This window comes from Leptodactylus fuscus, chromosome 3 (genome assembly GCF_031893055.1).
Source record: "Leptodactylus fuscus isolate aLepFus1 chromosome 3, aLepFus1.hap2, whole genome shotgun sequence".
Classification (NCBI taxonomy): Eukaryota; Metazoa; Chordata; class Amphibia; order Anura; family Leptodactylidae; genus Leptodactylus; species Leptodactylus fuscus.
This window is the reverse complement of record NC_134267.1, coordinates 96,992,388-97,012,160: the sequence shown is the minus strand read 5'-3', so window position 1 is coordinate 97,012,160 and position 19,773 is coordinate 96,992,388. Positions and strand designations below refer to the sequence as shown.

Here is a 19,773-nt window from a genome sequence, read left to right as displayed (position 1 = left end):
CAATTTTTGGCCATACATCTGTATTAAAAAAATGACAAATAGGCTTGTCAAAAATATATAATTTTTCTTTCATGATTAACGGGCATTGAGAAGATACTGCATAGTGCCACAATACATTGAAAGAAATACATTAATAGATAGTGAGTTCATGTGTCCAAGAGAGGATCCAGCATTGAAGTTAGCATAGCTTTTGAAGAGTTGCCATTGCAACAGTGATAATCTAGAAAGAACCTTCTGTTTCGGGTTGAAGGGACAAAGTCATGCATATCCATTATACCAGGATGACATGGCTTCATCATGTGGTAAGGCCTCTTAGATGGCTGCTCATTGCCACTCAACAAGGCGTAGACAAAAGGCTCCCATTCTTCTTCCTCCTGTACAATTCATTCATTGTAGTTTACCTCATGGGATTCTTGCCAATTCTCTTTTGCTTTGGCTTTTCTGCTATGCAAACAGGTTTATCAAGAATCGTCATTGAATGTATCCATCTATGTAAATGATGCAATAAGAGAATACTGTCCTGACACCCCCATGAAAAATGCACCTGAGTAGCAAACTAGGCGTCTCTTAAATGGAACTGGCCAGTTCAAGTCTAAGCATACATGTGTGTGTGGAGGCTGTGTTCATTGCTTAAGGTTATTCTCCATTTTCTCATTATTGCCAGGCTCCACTGTGATCCCATCAGTCTGTTTGGTTTTGGCCTGTGTCTCCTCTATATACTGCTGTACAGCCTTGAGTACTGCATTCTCCACCAGCCTTTTACTCAAGCTCACCAGCTCTGCTTCATCAGGTTCTCTTCCATTCTTATGACCTATGTACCATAACAAAGAAAAGTTCCTAATAAGTAAAGAAATAGAATCCTAGACATACACACATTGCAATCTTCTATGGGATACACATATGACATTTTAGGAAGCTAGATTCAATAGGGAAGCTTTATGAAGACTGGCAGTGATATCCCCTGCACCAGCAGAGGGTGCGCCTCATCTATGACAAACCACAGACTCCACATAAATGAGGCGCAATGTCCACTGGGCATTGTGAAATTTATCATTTCTGGCGTAAATGATAATAAATCTGGTGAGGCTCCGGGCCCCACCATCAGGACATTCTCTCCATGTTTCCTGTTCTGGAAAGTGGCAAAATATGTACAAACCCACCAGTTCTGACAATTTTTGTCGCAACTGGTGTTTCAAATGCTGCAAACCTTTGGTTTACAACGGTTTTACAACAGGAATCTGGCATAGAAAATATCATAAATCTGCCCTACTGTGTTTACAAAATCCAGCAGAGAAGGAAACAAAGTCCTAAGAAAACAGTCAATATATCATGTAGTACACACACTTCAGTGCAGTATATAAGGGAAGTTATAACCATGTAGGAAAAAACCTATCAATGTGTCTGAATTAGTAAATGTTTCCCACTTTCATCTCATTACAAAGCTGTAGAGCTCTTCTGCCTTTGAACAGAGCACAATCCCTCTGTTACACCTTCAAACACCTTTATTGAAATTTTGATTTCCTTTTGCCACCAATAGGGGGCTGATCTGTATACAGATGTACAGCACAGTTTCCAGGAGATAGCAACAAGAAGCCAGTATGTTTAATGTGCTGTAAGTGAGGGAAACACGGGTATATAATCTATAATAAATGAAAGTAGTGTTGCCGTTAATATCTGTTGCTTTCATCCTAAAATGGATGAGAGCCATGGACATTAACAACAATCGCGTGAACTTACCCTAATTCATTTTTATTAACTACATAAATAGACACTGGACTTTTAACACACACACGAGTATATATATATATATATATATATATATATATATATATATAATGTATTCTGATTAAACTGTAGAAATGCTTGCATTACTAGTAGAGTCTATATCTGTTTCGAGCATATATTACTGTCGTCAGCACTAACATACAGAAGCAGATATCAATCCTATTTACATAGCAGACAGTGATATTTTCACTACGTACACTAGACAGCTGCTGAAGTAATGAATCCGAGGGTCAAATGCCTGCACGTCTAGCTGCCTAATGGTTTTCCATTGACTAACACCAATGCATAATTAGATTGATAACTGTGCTTAGCAGCTAATATCAGTAAGAAGGGAGGAATACTGTTGTATACTGGTAAATTGTTAAATAATGCCAATATATGTCTGTATTGTTATCATCTACACAAATTGTAGTCATAAAGACTCCTTCTGCATGAAGTGAACAATTACATACAATATTGTAGCTTGAAAATGTGTAAAGTTTCTTTTTGAAGAATACAGTAATCTGAACAGAAAGCAAGACAAAGTGGGGACAACACGGTGGCTCAGTGTTTAGCACTGCTGCCTTGCAGTGCTGGAGTCCTGGGTTCGAATCCCACCAGGATCATCATCTGCAAGGAGTTTGTATGTTCTTCCTGTGTTTGCGTGGATTTCCTCCCATTCTACAAAAGACATACTTAAATGGAAAAAAAAAAAGTACATTGTGATCTCTATATGGGGCTCACAATCTACATTTAGAAAAAAATAAACAAAGCAAGACAAAGTAAACCTTGCCAAACAAATATTGCACTTAGAAAAAAGAATAAACAAAGTGTTAGGATCTGTCCTTATCTCAAGCTCCTGACAATATGACTTCCAACACCAAACAAATCTAAAAGTTCAGGCTTGGCATCAGGGGTGAACCATGGCTTTCTGCCGCCTGAGGCGGACGTCAGAAAGCCGCCTTCCCCCCGGAAGAGGGGGCGGAGCAGAAGGGGGTGGGGCCGAGCGGAGCGAGCGTCTTTAGCAAGCAGAGAGCAGGCAGGGAGAGGACCTGCTCTCTGCCTGAGCGTGAGGGGAGGCCGCTGGAGCAGCACTGCTCCAGCGGCCTCCCCAATCCACCGTTCAGTGATGGTGACCCTTAGCCAGTCCAGGACAGCTTGTCCTGGACTGGCTTAGGTCAGCAAAAATGCCGCCCTCCCCGTGGTCCTGGCATAGCGCCGCCTGAAGCGGTCGCTTCAGGTCGCCTCATGGGAGGTGCGGAGCTGCTTGGCATTATTTATACTGCACGAGACAACAAAACACAGCCACATGCAACAAATTTACAGATATCTATTCACCATATCTCATCTCCTCCACTAGGTTGCACATACTGCACTACATGCGCAAAGAATCAGTCAAGAATTCAGTTTAGGAGAGAGATGGCAGTATCACTTCTACCTACAAAAAAATAAAAACATCTATCTAACCACACAAGTGTTGGTGCACCCACATATAATTTATGCTACAAAATACATGCTGTAAAATATCATGTGAACAGTCTTACTATCCAAACACAGTAAACTTTTTGCCCACTGTTGAAGTATCAAACACTTTTAGTGGCTATTCTGTAAGGTTGGTCAGCAGTTTGATGGGGTCATGGAGCTTGGTGAAAGCAAATGATTCATGCGGGCAATGCGAGGCAAGCACACGGGCCTCATTATAGTCTATGGGGTCTGTGCGCTTTAACTGCACAGCGCTTGCAGTTGCGTTGATATTCTATTCGGGGGGGGTCCTAATGTGAACCGGCCCTAAAAGTAAAGTGGAAGGAGTAGAACGTGGGGAGAATGATAGACCCCCAGGACAGTATTGCAGCATCCCTCCTGCAGAACCAGTGTTGATTGGCTGAATCCTATACAGTGTATAGCATTCAGCCAATCAACGCTGGTTCTGCAGGAGGCTCGTCTTTGACGAGGCGGAGTCTAAGATCGGACCACAATGTAGACTGCTCTAATGTTAATGAAGGAAAATAATTTTGATAACATTATTATTATTATTATTAATAATAATTTTTATTTTAGTTATTTAATTTTTTAAATAATTTGTTATTTTTTTATATATTATCATTTTTACATTATTATTATTATTTTATTATTATTTTTTATCTATTAAAATCCAAAACATGGTTTGCTTTTCCTGAAAAGCTGTATGTCTGAAATGTTTACATTTATCCCAATATCCAGAGAAAATGTTTGGCATGTTGAGCTGATCCTTTTGGATTTTCCTAGAAATCAATCAAAAGATACACAGGATATTTTACTTAGCAGTATGAAAAGTGTCATTGCTGTATCATGAGGTCTCTAAAATGTCAGTGGTTTCATGTGAAATAATAAGATTTATATTTTATCTCTAAGCTGCAAAGGTTTTTTTTTAAAAAAAGATATAACAGTAAGAAAAAGCAACTTCTCTAGGATATATTCTCCTGTACAGTATGACGCCTAATTCTATTCTTATCGAAACCCAGCTTCCAAATAACAGATGATGAATCGCAGAAAAGGTTGTGTGATTAAACCGTGTGCTGAGGGATAAAAGCATGGAAAGCACAGAGCAAATGCTCTGAACATTATCTCTAACATCTGTAGTACGCCGTTTCACTGTGGCATTATGGAAAATGTCACTGACATAATTATCTTACCTAATTCCAGCTATAAAAATGATCCTAGACAGAATGGGAGACATACAGTATGGGGCACATTTAGCAGTCAACACATGCCAAAAGTCTATCAGAGAGTAAATGTCAGGGAGGAAACATATTTCTTTAAATTGCTATCTTTAATAAATTCTGTACAATTTGTAAGTTTTTATTTGTAAAAATCATACAAAAACACAATACAATGTTGTGTTGCCTTTATAGCACCAGTGAATGCTGCGGTGTAAATACTGCAACTATTCTCTCCAGGCCATGTCCCCAGTGGTGTTTACATGTTCCTATCTCATGCAATAAAGCCAATTTATCGCTAAGCCAGACAACCTACTGGAATGTTATTGCCATTTGGGAGAAAACACGTGGAAAGCCGGAAAGCGTACAGTAGATGACTACACTAATCAATGAACCACCAAAAAGGACCCAAATAAAGTCCCTAACAAAAAAATAAAAAAACACCCTAAAAAAATAAATCTTGAATTTCAATAGAATAAATTCCTTGCACAATATTTATTACATTATTTTCTTTGGATTTCTATTCAGCCTCGCAGTTGTATCCTTTCCAGTATCTCCAACATACTAGTGAATATTTTCCAGCAAACAGAATTGAGCTCTACCATGACCATGTCCTATAATTTTCCAGTCCTTTAATAGGATGAAGTTTATGCCTGTGGTATGGTATTAGCAATGCTATCTTCTAAAATACATAAATGGACACAGAATCAATTTTAAAGAGATTATTTCAATTTTTTAAGAAGCAATATTGAATCGCCATTGCGTGCCTCTCAAGCAGCGCCTGAGCTGGTACTGTATGTCACTCAGAAAGTGCAACATTATTCTGAACACAATTCCCCTTAAATAGGATGCATGAAAATTGTTCTATAATGATTTATGATATGATTTACTATCTGCATTAGACAGTCTAACATGAGATAATGTATTATTAGAAATGCATTAAAAAAAGGTTACTTGTAATTTGTGACAAATATACACAGCCATTGTTCTCTGTGATGGGATACTGACTGATCAGTGAATACAATTTCCACTACTTCTCAAAGCCCAGCAGGCATAGTCAAGTTGGAAAGTTAGAACAAAACTGTAACTGACCTATTGATATGCTACCTGCAAAAGTTCCATACGCTGCCACTGAAATGACAAGTAACACAACATGAAAGGTAAAGGTAAAACAAAGCCCACAAGAAATTTACAGTCCATGGTCATGTGATGAGCACACAGGTGTACAGCTCGTTACCAGGCAGCTGTCTGAATATTGTGCTGTGACTGTAATGAGCGGCACCTGTGTACATCACATGACCATGGACCGTAAATCACATGACCATGGTCAGAGTTTTATCTTCTAGAAGTAACGGAATGAATGACAGCAAGCCGAGATCTAGAAAACCGCGAGGAATTGATACAGAAAGTATATTGGAAAATTGTATATCTTTTTATTATACATTTGGTTTGTCAATATTGGTCTGAAAGTGGCCAACCCCTTTAATGTAAGCATTCACTGCAGACTCTCAGTGGCCCCCCCCCCCACACACACACTCAAGGCCCCAGAACCTTCCCAGGTTTGCTGACAATAGCCCTGTATAGGGTATTGGATTATAAACATTTTTCTGATACACTTTATTAAGGAATTTATCTCCATCTATTAAAAACAGGCTCTGAAGTATCTCTTTACTAAGACGCTAACTGAGTACTGCTAAGGGGAATCCATGTTTGGAGAGTACTTCTCAGTTTGCCTCTTTATTCCCTGCCCTGCTCATGCTTCCCTACATAGATTAAAGACTTAACATAACAAAACATTTTATTTATATAGCACCAACATACTCCACAGCACTGTACAATTTGTAGGGTTCAAGTACAGACAAAAAGATACATTACAAAAGAAATAGTCACTTCACACAATGGGACTGAGGAGCCTGCTCGCAGGACCTTACAATCTATGAGGTAGAGGGGGTGACACAAGAGGTAGCAGGGGCGGCATCGGAGGTAGCAAGTCTTATACAATGGTCAGACAATTTTGTAATAGAGGTTACTGTCATTACACAAACATAAAACTGTGTGAGCCATCACCAGTCGTGTCCTGACGTATACTGTACATTTGACTGAATACATTTTCGCTCCTTTATTGCCCCAAATGCAGTTTTCATACTGATGACTTATGTACAGGCTAGGTCATCAGTATCTGATCTGAGGCTGTCCAACACCCAGACCTTGTACAGATCAGCTGATCAGGCTGCCTCCAACCACCAGAAGTTAATGCAGTGTATGGGGAAAGTGCAAGCTGTTCCTATATAAGAAATAGATGTAAAGCTCCAACCCCATCCACTGGATAGCACTGGCACCAGGGAATTGCAAGTCAGCACCTAATACTTGAATAGAAGTAGACTGCTCTCGCTCCCTGTTCACTAACATAGTGCCCAGAGGCACCTTGATCAGCTGATCTGTGCAGGGTTCAGGTGTCGGAGACCCATAGATTAGATGCTAACAACTAGGGTTGAGCCTCTCTTGACTTTTCAGGATCGATTTTAAAATCCGATTTCCGATCATTTTTCATTCGAACCCGATCTCGATCCCAATTCCGATCCCAATGCAAGTCAATGGTATTTTTTTTATTAATCGGAGATTGGATTTTAAAAGCAATCCTACCCCCTGGTGTCCACTTACCTCCAGAGATGGCTGGTCCTGTGCCCCGTGCCTTTATTCTTTGCCTCGCTGCTGCTCCATGCTGCTTTTCTTCCTTCGCTGCCCCCTCCCTGCCAGGTTAGGAGAGTGTGGGCGGGTTAGGAGAGTGTGGGCGGGTACTGGGAGGGGAGACGTCACGTCTCCCCGCTCTGTACCCGCCCACACTCTAAGCCACAAGCCCCGCCTACCTAGCGCGTTAAACACTAACTTGGGAGGCGGGGCAGCGAGGCAAGAAGAAGGAGAGCACTGGAGCAGCCATCTCTAGAGGTAAGTAGCTGCTAGAGATTTAGTTTAGCCTTCCATTCGAATGAATGGAGGCAGCCGGCGCGCAGGGGGTTAAGGCTGTGTGTCGGCTGCTTCCATTCATTCCTATAGAACTGCAGCGGAGCCTTCACACTGAATATACAGCGTATACTCAGTGTGAAGGCTAAGCAAAGCATTGTGGGAAAAATCACCGATCTCGATCCCACATAAAAAGATCGTGTTCGATCACGATCGCTCAACCTTACTAACAACATATTCTGCAGACAGGTCATCAGTGTGAAACATGAATTAGGGGAGGAAAACCCCTTGGGTTCTGCATTTTAAAATACTTGCAAACTGGATGGGATTCCAGTAAATCCCATACACAAATTGCAGAAATATATCTGCAGCGGAAATGCTGTGATTTCAAAAACTGGTTTGTTTTTGTAAATCACAGCATGTGAATTAAACCTACGGAAACGCTGGCGTTTTCCATATAATAGGGATGGAAAATTTTCAGCTTTGGCTTGCTACGTGGGACCTTCGCTGTAATGATTCTTGAGAAATAATATTCTACTAGAATGTAATCAGCTGTATCTCCGTATGCAAGATCAAGTGATGGATCCCTAAGGGAAATCACACACTACAAACTGCAATCAGAGACTGTGGTTGTACAAGAAATAAATCTGTGTTCTACATTAAAAGTAGAACCTTGTGATGTTGATCTTAAAAGAAAGAGAACGTATTCAACTTGAAAAGCGTATGGTGATTTTGATTTATTTATACACAGGGATAATGAACTTTGTGATTTTACATTAGTGCTAATGCACAAAGTGATGTCATTGTACCAGCATAATGCACACAGTGATGTCACAGTATATGAATAAAGCACAGTGATATCACGGCACAGGAGTAAGGCAGTGACGTCACAGCATAGAGATTACAAACACAGTGATGTCACACAAACATAGTAATATACACAGTGATATCACAAGAAAAGGATAATGCACATTGTTATTTCACAGTGAAGGGATAATGTCCATTACGACATCACAGTACATGGATAATGCCCAAAAATATCACTGTGCACATGGTAACATCACAGCATATGAAGAAAGTAATTCTAATGATGTCACATGCAAGAATTATAAGGGCCCAGTAAAATAATGGAAGGCTAATTCAGTTTACATTCCCTTCTATAAATCATACCGTCACTAAATACACCCTTGGCTCGTGTAAGCGGCCACAAAAAAATGGTCATGGGCATGTACAGTCGGCTCTGCCCGAGGCCCAATGGCAGAGCCGACTGCGCATGTGTAGAAGTTTGACCCCCAGCGCCGGAAGAAGACGCCCGGAGAGGCCGTTCCAGACTAAGATGGAAGCAGCGCTGGAGATTTCTCTTGCAGCATTGGGGACTGCCCCCAGTGCCGTGAGAGAACTCTTTTTTTTTTTTTTTTACCTTTAACTCAGACTGATCTAAAAGTTTTCTTTGTTAAGTTCAAACAACCCCTTTAATATGCAGTGTGAATGAATATTGGGCTTCACTACTACAACTTTTAACATCTGATTTTATTGAGCTTCTGTATTTTTAGCAATAGAAAAACATAATTTGTATGGAAATATGCCTGCCAAAACCTGCAGCCAGAGCTTAGACACGAGAGTACAGAGTGCAGATGTATTGTTTAGTAAGAGCTGCTATGTGAATGGAGGAATGTTTCTATTCTTGTCACATTCCTGCAGTCATTCCCTGGCTGTTTATCATTAAGGATTTTAAGTAGGATGCGTTTATCTCTAGCTCCAACCAATGCTGTGTTTCTCTATCACTGGAAGCAATCCAATGGTACAGGCTATTTATAGATCAGCTACACACATTTTTCACTTCTGTAATGCATCGACAGTTAACACGATAGATAGATAGATAGATAGATAGATAGATAGATAGATAGATAGATAGATAGATAGATAGATAGGAGATAGATAGATAGATAGATAGATAAATAGATAGGAGATAGATAGATAGGAGATAGATAGATAGATAGATAGATAGATAGATAGATAGATAGGAGATAGATAGATAGATAGATAAATAGATAGATAGATAGATAAATAGATAGGAGATAGATAGATAGATAGATAGATAGATAGGAGATAGATAGATAGATAGATAGATAGATAGGAGATAGATAGATAGATAGATAGATAGGAGATAGATAGATAGATAGATAGATAGGAGATAGATAGATAGATAGATAGATAGATAGATAGGAGATAGATAGATAGATAGATAGATAGATAGATAGGAGATAGATAGATAGATAGATAGATAGATAGATAGATAGATAGGAGATAGATAGGAGATAGATAGATAGATAGATAGATAGATAGATAGATAGATAGGAGATAGATAGATAGATAGATAGATAGGAGAGAGATAGATAGATAGATAGATAGATAGATAGATAGATAGATAGATAGGAGATAGATAGATAGGAGATAGATAGATAGATAGATAGATAGGAGATAGATAGATAGATAGATAGATAGATAGATAGATAGATAGGAGATAGATAGATAGATAGATAGATAGATAGATAGATAGATAGATAGGAGATAGATAGATAGGAGATAGATAGATAGATAGATAGATAGATAGATAGGAGATAGATAGATAGATAGGAGATAGATAGATAGATAGATAGATAGATAGATAGATAGATAGATAGATAGATAGGAGATAGATAGATAGGAGATAGATAGATAGATAGGAGATAGATAGATAGATAGATAGATAGATAGATAGATAGATAGATAGATAGGAGATAGATAGATAGATAGGAGATAGATAGATAGATAGATAGATAGATAGATAGATAGATAGGAGATAGATAGATAGGAGATAGATAGATAGATAGATAGATAGGAGATAGATAGATAGATAGATAGATAGATAGGAGATAGATAGATAGATAGATAGATAGATAGATAGGAGATAGATAGATAGATAGGAGATAGATAGATAGATAGATAGATAGGAGATAGATAGATAGATAGATAGATAGATAGGAGATAGATAGATAGATAGATAGATAGATAGATAGATAGATAGATAGATAGGAGATAGATAGATAGATAGATAGATAGATAGGAGATAGATAGATAGATAGATAGATAGGAGATAGATAGATAGATAGGATAGATAGATAGGAGATAGATAGATAGATAGATAGATAGATAGGAGATAGATAGATAGATAGGAGATAGATAGATAGATAGATAGATAGATAGATAGATAGATAGATAGATAGATAGGAGATAGATAGATAGATAGATAGAAGATAGATAGATAGATAGATAGATAGATAGGAGATAGATAAATAGATAGGAGATAGATAGATAGATAGATAGATAGATAGATAGATAGATAGATAGATAGACTGTACAAAGAGTTTACTTAGATGTGAAAGAATACTTCCAAAAATTGACAAAAAAACGTGAATACACAAAAGAGAAATAAAATCAATATTTGGTGAGCTCTGATCTCAACATCATTCAGGCTGCTTTCACACGGCAGAGTTTGGTCAGTGATTTTGTTCAGGGATTGTGAAAAATAGGAGTGGAGTCTACAGAGAGATCAGGTATAATAGAAATATTCGTACCTGTTCTGTATTTTTTACCCACTCCTGGTTTTGGCACACTCACTGATGAAAATCAATGACTGTGTGAAAGCAGCCTTAGGCCTGGTTCACATTTCCCGCATAGGGACCCCCCCGAACGGACTACCGAACGCATTGGCAAGCACTGTGCAGTGAAAAGCACACGGACCCCATAGACTATGATGGGGTCCATGTGCTTTCCACACCAGTCATGTGGACAGGAAAGTAGAACGTGAAGTACTTTTCTGTTTTTTTCATGTTCTGTGCGAACACCGAGTGGAAAGCACACGGACCCCATTATAGTCTATGGGGTCCATGTGCTTTCACTGCACACCGCTTGCCACTGCGTTCGGGAGTCTGTTCAGGGAGGATCCCCATGTGGACTCCCCGAACGGATTACCAACACAGATGTGAACCAGGCCTCAGTCTGTCTGCGATTACATGAAGAGACAGAAGAATCTGAGTAAGCCTACATCCTAAGTGGTTAGAAACAACCTCCTTGTAAAGCTCTGTGTAAGTGCAGCTATTGCATATTGGTTAATTCTTGGAAAAAATTCACATCAGTTCTTTTTCATTATTTTGGAGTCCTAACTTTTTTTGATCATCACTGACTACCTAAGAGAGAGAAAACCATAAATTTGAGATAATTTGAGATAAATCCGCTGATAACGAAATTGAGTATCTAGACTTAGACCTGATCTGTGATTTTGATTATATCTACCCAAAAACGTTTTTTAAAAGTGTAGATTGCAACAGCCTATTAGACTTTAAGAGTTTACACTACACCAAATTGAAAACTAATGTACCAACAGGCCAGATTAGGAGAAATTTCACATAAGATAATTACTTAGCGGAGCCCTCTCCAAACACAGGGACGCTGGCTGTATGATACCGGCACCGGCAGAGGCTGTTGACACTTTTGAAGCTACAACAGAAGCGGCTGTGTCATCTAGTTTGCGCAAGCATAATTTTTAACGATCACTGCCCTCCGTAACGTCATCAGAGGGCAGTAATCTGTTGCCATGACAGTCAGGAACCTATTGAAGGCTCATAGGCTTGGCATTACTAATATTCTATTACACTTCTATTTGGCAAATAGAAGTGGATTTTAGTGGATAATGGATTTTAGTATACACTGTAATACATTAGTATTGAATGGGCCTTCGAAGTCCAGGAGCCACTTCTTAGGGCCTTTTTCAACTCTGTGGTTGCTTCAGCCATCTTTTTCAGTGTGGCCTGCTGGGGGAGCAGTATATCAACCAGGGACAGAAATAGACTTGATAGGCTGATCAGAAGGGCCAGCTCTGTCCTGGGGAGCCCCCTGGACCCAGTACAGGTGGTGGGTGACAGAAGGATACTGTCTGTGGTGACCTCCATGCGGGTGAATAAATCCCACCCCATGTATGAGACCTTGATGGCACTTAGCAGCACTGTAAGTGACAGTCTGCTTCACCCCAAGTGTGAGAAAGAGCGCTATCACAAGTCCTTCCTTCCAACTGCGACCAGGCTGTATAATCTACATCAGATCAAGTGAAGACACTCTGCACAGAAAACGAATGATTATCACGTCTTCCTTCTTTCTTCTTCTGTTCCTTAGCTGCTATGGACTCCTAGTATACCTTCTCTTCTCAGTATATGTGTGTCTACGTCTGTACTGTGTATTATCCTGTATCTGTATTACTATGCTGCACATGCTGAAATTTCCCCACTGTGGGACTATTAAAGGATTATCTTATCTTATCTTGAAGTGTTTAGTATGAGCGATCATACCCCCTAGGTTTCAAGGTCCCTAGGGAGTCTTAAATAAATGTTAAAAAAAAAAAAAAAAAAAAAAAGTATTATTAAGTAAAATTAAAAACATCCCCACTGTCCCTAGATCCCATAGGAAAATATATAAACAATAATAAACATAAACACTTTGGGCATTTTTGAGCATGGGGATACCTAAAGTATTAAAATATTAATCCCATACGGTGAACGTCATAGTGAGGAAAAAAATTGAAATGGCCAAAGGGCTGTTTTTTCAACACTGTAGTCTATAGTAGACTTTTCTTACATTGTAAACTGTGAGATGTATAGAATGTTCCGTTTCAGAAGTTTGCAGAAATGTGTGGAGGCTGTGAGGAGAATCAGCCCCTCCCATCTGCATTCTCTGTATGAAGAGACCAGACCCTCCTTCTACACACTGTGATGACTTTTTGCTCTGAAGAGATAATGACCATTTAAATATATCATTATATTTATACAGTCACAGTTCCATTCAATTCCAACAACTGCTTCTTTGAGTGTTATCTTTCTTTTCAATGAATATACACTGCTCAAAAAAATAAAGAGAACACTTAAGCAACACAATGTAACTCCAAGCAACACTGACTGACAATCAATTTCGCATGCTGTTGTGCAAATGGAATATACAACAGATGGAAATTATTGGCAATTATCGAGACACACTCAATAAAGGACTGGTTCTGCAGGTGGGGACCACATACCACATCTCAGTACCAATGCTTTCTGGCTGATGTTTTGATCACTTTTGAATGTTGGTTGTGCTTTCACACTAGTGGAAGCATGAGACGGACTCTACAACCCATACAAGTGGCTCAGGTAGTGCAGCTCATCCAGGATGGCACATCAATGCGAGCTGTGGCAACAACCCAGCAGCAGGACTGCTACCTCTGCCTTTGTGCAAGGAGGAACAGGAGGAGAACTGCCAGAGCCTTGCAAAATGACCTCCAGAAGGCCACAAATGTGCATGTGTCTGCACAAACTGTTAGAAACCGACTCTATGAGGATGGTATGAGGGCCCGATGTCCACAGATGGGGATTGTGCTCACAGCCCAACAACATGCAGGATGCTTGACATTTGCCACAGAACACCAGGATTGGCAACTTCGCCACTGGTGCCCTGTTGTCTTCACAGATGAAAGCAGGTTCACACTGAGCACATGTGACAGACGTGACTGAGTGTGGAGACGCTGTGGAGAGCGATCTGCTGCCTGCAACATCTTTCAGCATGACCGGTTTGGCAGTGGGTCAGTATTGGTGTGGGTTGTATTTCTTTGGAGGTCCGCACAGATCTCCATGTGCTCGACAGAGGTAGCCAGACTGCCATTAGGTACCGAGATGAGATCCTCAGACCACTTGTGAGACCATATGCTGGTGCAGTTGGTCTGGGTTCCTCCTAATGCAGGACAATGCCAGAGCTCATGTGGCTGGAGTGTGTCAGCAGTTCCTGCAAGATGAAGGCATTGAAGCTATGGACTGGCCCGCCTGTTCCCCAGACCTGAATCCGATTGAGCGCATTTGGGACATCATGTCTCACTCCATCCACCAACGTCACGTTGCACCACAGACTGTCCAGGAGTTGGTAGATGCTTTAGTCCAGGTCTGGGAGGAGATCCCTCAGGAGAGCATCCACAACCTCATCAGGGGCATGCCCAGGTGTTGTAGGGAGGTCCACACAGGCCCGTGGAGGCCACACACACATCACAGTTGCATCAGCCTGTAGTGTGTTTTTACACTTTAATTTTGGGGTGACTCCAAATCCAGTCCTCCATGAGTTAATAAATTTGATTTCCATTGATTATTTTTGTGTGATTTTGTTGTCATCACATTCAACTTTGTACAGAACAAAATATTCAAAGAGAATATTTCATTCATTCAGATCTAGGATGTGTTATTTGAGTGTTACCTTTATTTTTTTTGAGCAGTGTATATAGGTCTATAGATAGATATATAGGCAGTGGAATGAAGTGCCTAGGTCCCACCAGGAAAATTCATTCTTGGGGCACATTATAAAGGTATTTGCAAATACTACCTAACACTCATTCGCAAATTCCTAAAATGTCATGGTTATGTCACTAAATATCAGTTCAGTACTTCAAAGTAAAGTGAAATCTCAAACATATTTTCAGTTTATATATTAAATTTGTGTGTTTAACGAAAATGCTGACACTGGTATTTTTTTGACCAGCATATTATTTCTTTTTATTACTTTCTGAAAAGGACTAACACATACTGGATACATTTTGTTATTATTTTGATTAGAATATTTTAATATGTCCAGTGAATTTGCATTTATGCAAATATAAGTTATTATGATTTTGTGCATATTTTACAAAAAAAATGCACTGCTATTTTTTGAACACTACTGTTGGTACGGGGGCAGTATGTTTTTTTATGTTAGATTTTTATTTGTCAAAAAAGTCTCTCCAAAGTGTGAAAAGTGTCCTCGCCACTAGTGGTAGAAAATGCTAAAAGGTTAAAAGCATCTGTTACATGTGCAATCTGTAGGAAGTATGTTATGGATAAAAAGAAACTGCACAGACTGATGCATAGGTTTGTAGGAAAAGACAGTATGACTTGTCATTTATCCATTGAAATCTCAGCTTTCTCAATATAAATTCAAAGTGGTGTTCTGTAAGTGATTGACAGCCATCATCCGAACCACAGTAATGTTGCAAGTAATAAGAAAGGACTTGCATGCGATATAATGGATGTCCTTGGCGACCACATTTCTTTCTTTGGTGTGAACACAGACTTCAACTCTAAGTAAGGGACAATGCCAAAAGAGCACAGATTTGGCTTTGTCACCACAAGGAAGCATATGCCAGTGTGCCAAACATCTTTTCAGTCTACAGTTTAACAAACAAGCTTAGATATCATTCCTTATTGTATCTTGCTTTAGCCAGAGAATCCCAATTATTAAAATGGTAAAATATTCATCATTTCCTTACTCTCTTTTTGAGTGTTTTCTTTATAAAACCAAGCAGTAGTTATGGAGAGCTTTGGCAATCTCTTAGTACTTTCAATTAAAGAGAAAGTGCTTGTCACAGAGAATAGCAGCAATAGCCTTTTTGTTGCAGCACTGCATGGAAGCTCTCCCAAATACGTGCCAAAAATGTAGAAAGGCTCCACAAGTAAACAAGGAGTAATAGAGAAATTGTGTTTATGAGTGAATTCTGAAGGCTAAAAAATAATCTGATCTGCAGATGTGACTAGTACTGTACTTCAGAGATTTTCTTTACATCAGTCACATGCACACAGTCAAACCTCAGTCAGAAAATATCTGGCTTCTATGGAAAAACATGCACAGTGATATATGCAAAGTTCACAGAGGGCATATATGGTATCAATTAGTTTTTTTTATTGATTGTTTTTAAATGTATATTTGTTTGATGATGAAGAATATGGGTATTGAATCTTGGTAATGAATGTTAGATGATTAAAGAGTAAAATTATCAACCAAAAACTTAAAAAAAAACTGCTATGGCTTTGGTCTATGTAAATATATTACTGTCAGCATTTTTTTCAGTTAATTCCTTTTCTAGCATTCTTTTCCTCTTTTGATATCCCCTACAAATGACTGTTTCTCTGGATCTTTGGCAGCCAGAGCTGTGATCTTGGTACCATTTTAAAGTTGAGTTTCTCTGGTTGCCATACAAACTGAGATACAGTCAGTTGAAAACATGTGAAGTTCCCACATGCAACTGTATCTTTCGCTTGTATCACTGGATTTACATCCAGGAGAAACTAGAGATGGTGTACAGGTTTTTCTATGATACAACAGAAACACAAGGAATAAAGATGCAGGAAGAATGTGCTGAGCTTTTTCAGAGAAAAAAAAAAGGCAAATTGAAAATAATTTGACTCCAAATATTAGCTGGACAAAATTGTTTGCATCTTTTTAAATTGGTGGATAAGTGGATTGGTGGATAAGTTTCAAGCATGGGAATCAGAAGAACGCGTGAAAAGGTGGAAAACTACAAATCCAGAGGACACAAGAGTGGAAAAAACATCTCTTTAACACCAGCAATGTAGCACAACGCGTTTCTGGGATTAGCCTCCCCTTTATCAAGTGCAATCAAATGACCTTAAAACAAACATACACAATAAACATAACAAAATCCAAAAAATCATAATCAAAATTCATCATATGAAACTATAGCCTAGGTAAAATATTCCTATAGCCCAAACCCACTTGGTCTTGAAAACACAGAAACGTATGATATTCTGAGAGCAGAAAGGGATACATATATATCCACTATAACTCCCATATGTATAGAGCAGACATTGTTTCAAGCATGTAATGTTTGTTCCAACTCAGCTGTGGCAAGTAACAGGTATGGGCAATATAAAAATCACACCTGAAACCAGATAACAAGTAGAAAAATTGACTCAATCTTTGCATTGTGTGTCTGTATTCTTATTGTTTAGCATATTAACAGTGTCTTCCTTTGTACCAAGGGCACTTACTATATACTATGCTATACTATACTATATACCACATAGCACCTTACATGCATGATTGCCCGGATATATAGATATAGCGCTGAAGAACGTAATTTAAATAAATAAAATAAGCAAATTAAATCCAAACATGCCTCTTGTTGGCTTGCAATGCAGTTACTCTGAGAAGATCTCTTTATTTCGAAGATGGGACCAACCAAGACAGAGCCCTTTATCCAAAGGCCTCATACCAGCGATATGGCCATCCTCTATAGTATATACTGTAATATCCCTAGCTATAGCACATTCACTAGGCAATACATTAAGATAATAAAAGTCACAGAGTCTAAATTAACAACAGTATAATTGTTATCTCCAGGAAGAAAGCTCAACACAGAGCAGAATTCTGGTCATTAGGAACAATCATTTAATACTCTGCTTTTGTACATGTTATACTCTGTTTTCAGTCTTGTGAATGGAAAGTCAAATTTTGCTTATCGAAATTTCTATTTCTTTGCTGTGTTTGGCAGAATTGTGTAGAAGGTTATAATTAATGAGGAAGAATAAGTGGGAAATCACAGCCTTGGAGAGCAAATAATTGGCCTAGCGGTATTGTTACAGTTACCAAATAATGGCAAGTATAGAAGGTCATCTCATTTATGCCCTTAATAACAATAACCTCAAGTGTTCATGCTTGGTACATAACAGAAGCCATCACCAATGACCTGAGGTCAGGTTAATATCTAGGAATAATCGTCAATGCTATTTCTCATTACTAAGTAACGCAACTAAGTGTTGCATTATATTATACCTGCCATGGGTAAAAGGCACTATATGGGAATTTATTAAGATTAGCACTTCATATGCCATTTTAAGATAGGCCAAATTTATCAATCTGATCTTGGGCTTTGTATGCACAAACTAAAATGTATGTCACCTGTTAGTTTGTGTGGATTCTCAGTCTAATTTACACCACTTTACGGCATAAACTATAGTATATCTATCAGGTCACAGAGTTGATTTAACAGTTCAGCTAAGCCCCACTCACTCACTTTTTGAAAAATGCAACACAAAAGTCATAGAAGGTCACAAATTTGTATGCAAAAAATTAAGAATTTTTTCCCATCTATAAAATCTGGTATAATTCTTTTACCACCCCCTTTCCATATTTCAGAACCTCTCAGGCTCATAGACATGGTAGGCCTAAGGATGCGATTGCAAACCAGCTAGGTGCAGCATCTAAGCAGTTAAATTCCTGTTCCCTGTGTCAACCTCATGGGCTCATAGCCAGGTGCTGAGAACTACATGCACTTCAGTTTTGTAGTACAAGTACCGCATTGTGTATTACTGGTAAAAAATGTCACAAATAAACACCAAAATTTAAGATTTCATTATATTTTTAATAACATGATGATACTGGGTGAAATTACTAGATTTAGATTAAGTCTACACATGACTGGTCTGCTCCCAGATTTCTGTTTAAACCTCCACTACACTGCTACCGTACAGTGACTGCAATTCCAACCTGTATGACTCTGACTTTAATGTGGTATATACAGTATACAGTAGTGTTGAAAAAAAAATAGCAGTCCAAAATGATGTTACTGAAACAATTGGTTTTGGTTGAAATAATATTTATACATAATAAATAATTTACTTGTAAGTGTAGTAGAGTAATAAAAAACAAAACAAAACAGGGCTGCTAATAATGAATCACATTATGGATGCAGCACATTATGCATTTTATTCCAAGGCTGTGGACATATAAAATAAGGAGCAATCTGCTCCCTCCCCAATCTATTATTGATACTACTGTTTTATTAATATGTAATTCTGCCAGGAGTAACTGTACCATAGCAAACAAATAACTGAGAAAAGCAAACGTAACCATAATATAGGAGGATCCAGGAACACTGAACTGCAAATACAAGGAAGTATGCACCTAAACATAGGGGGAAAAACAATCAGGAAACATACTAGTACATAGAATAAATATCAAGCTCGTAAAAAATGCCAGCTACATCCAAGGGGTAATCCACAAAATTCCGCGATAGTAATAAAATATAACTTTTATTGCATCTTCATCTTTAAAAAAGTTACATAGTAACTGCAAAAGGGTACATCATTAACGCAAGGCAACGCGTTTCGGGAATCACTGTTCCCTTTTTCTCAGCTCAACTACTATACCCTCACTAACTCCTTATAAACAATTAGTTAACGAGACCCCTCCTTTTCCTGTTACACCTCCATACACCTTAACAAATCAAACCCTCAAAAAAGTAACTACATATAACATTTGCATTTTGTAACACACCATATAAACCTATAAATATTAACAATATTCATTCATTCAAAAAGGTCATATGAGGTACATGATATACATATCTCAAAAAACTTCCTTATTTAAATAAGTACTACCGCACTAAAACCACATACATAATCGCGATTATACATAAACATTGATCCACATAAATGACACATACTACCGTATAGACACTGTAGCTATAGTA

General features: G+C 38.6%; 1 protein-coding gene across 3 annotated transcripts in view; it reads right to left on the bottom strand.

Annotated features, from left to right (window-relative positions):
* Positions 1-19,773, bottom strand: part of AKAP7 (A-kinase anchoring protein 7) — a 120,645-nt gene that overhangs the window by 5,096 nt on the left and 95,776 nt on the right. The window contains exon 8 of one of the 3 annotated variants that reach the window (XM_075268072.1): positions 4-811. The exons of the other annotated variants lie outside the window; for them this stretch is intronic. Within the exon in view, the coding sequence (XP_075124173.1) occupies positions 624-811 (188 nt within the window). The 3' untranslated portion in view covers positions 4-623. Of the gene's footprint in view, positions 1-3; positions 812-19,773 lie in introns of those variants that run through there. 3 annotated transcript variants of the gene reach the window in all.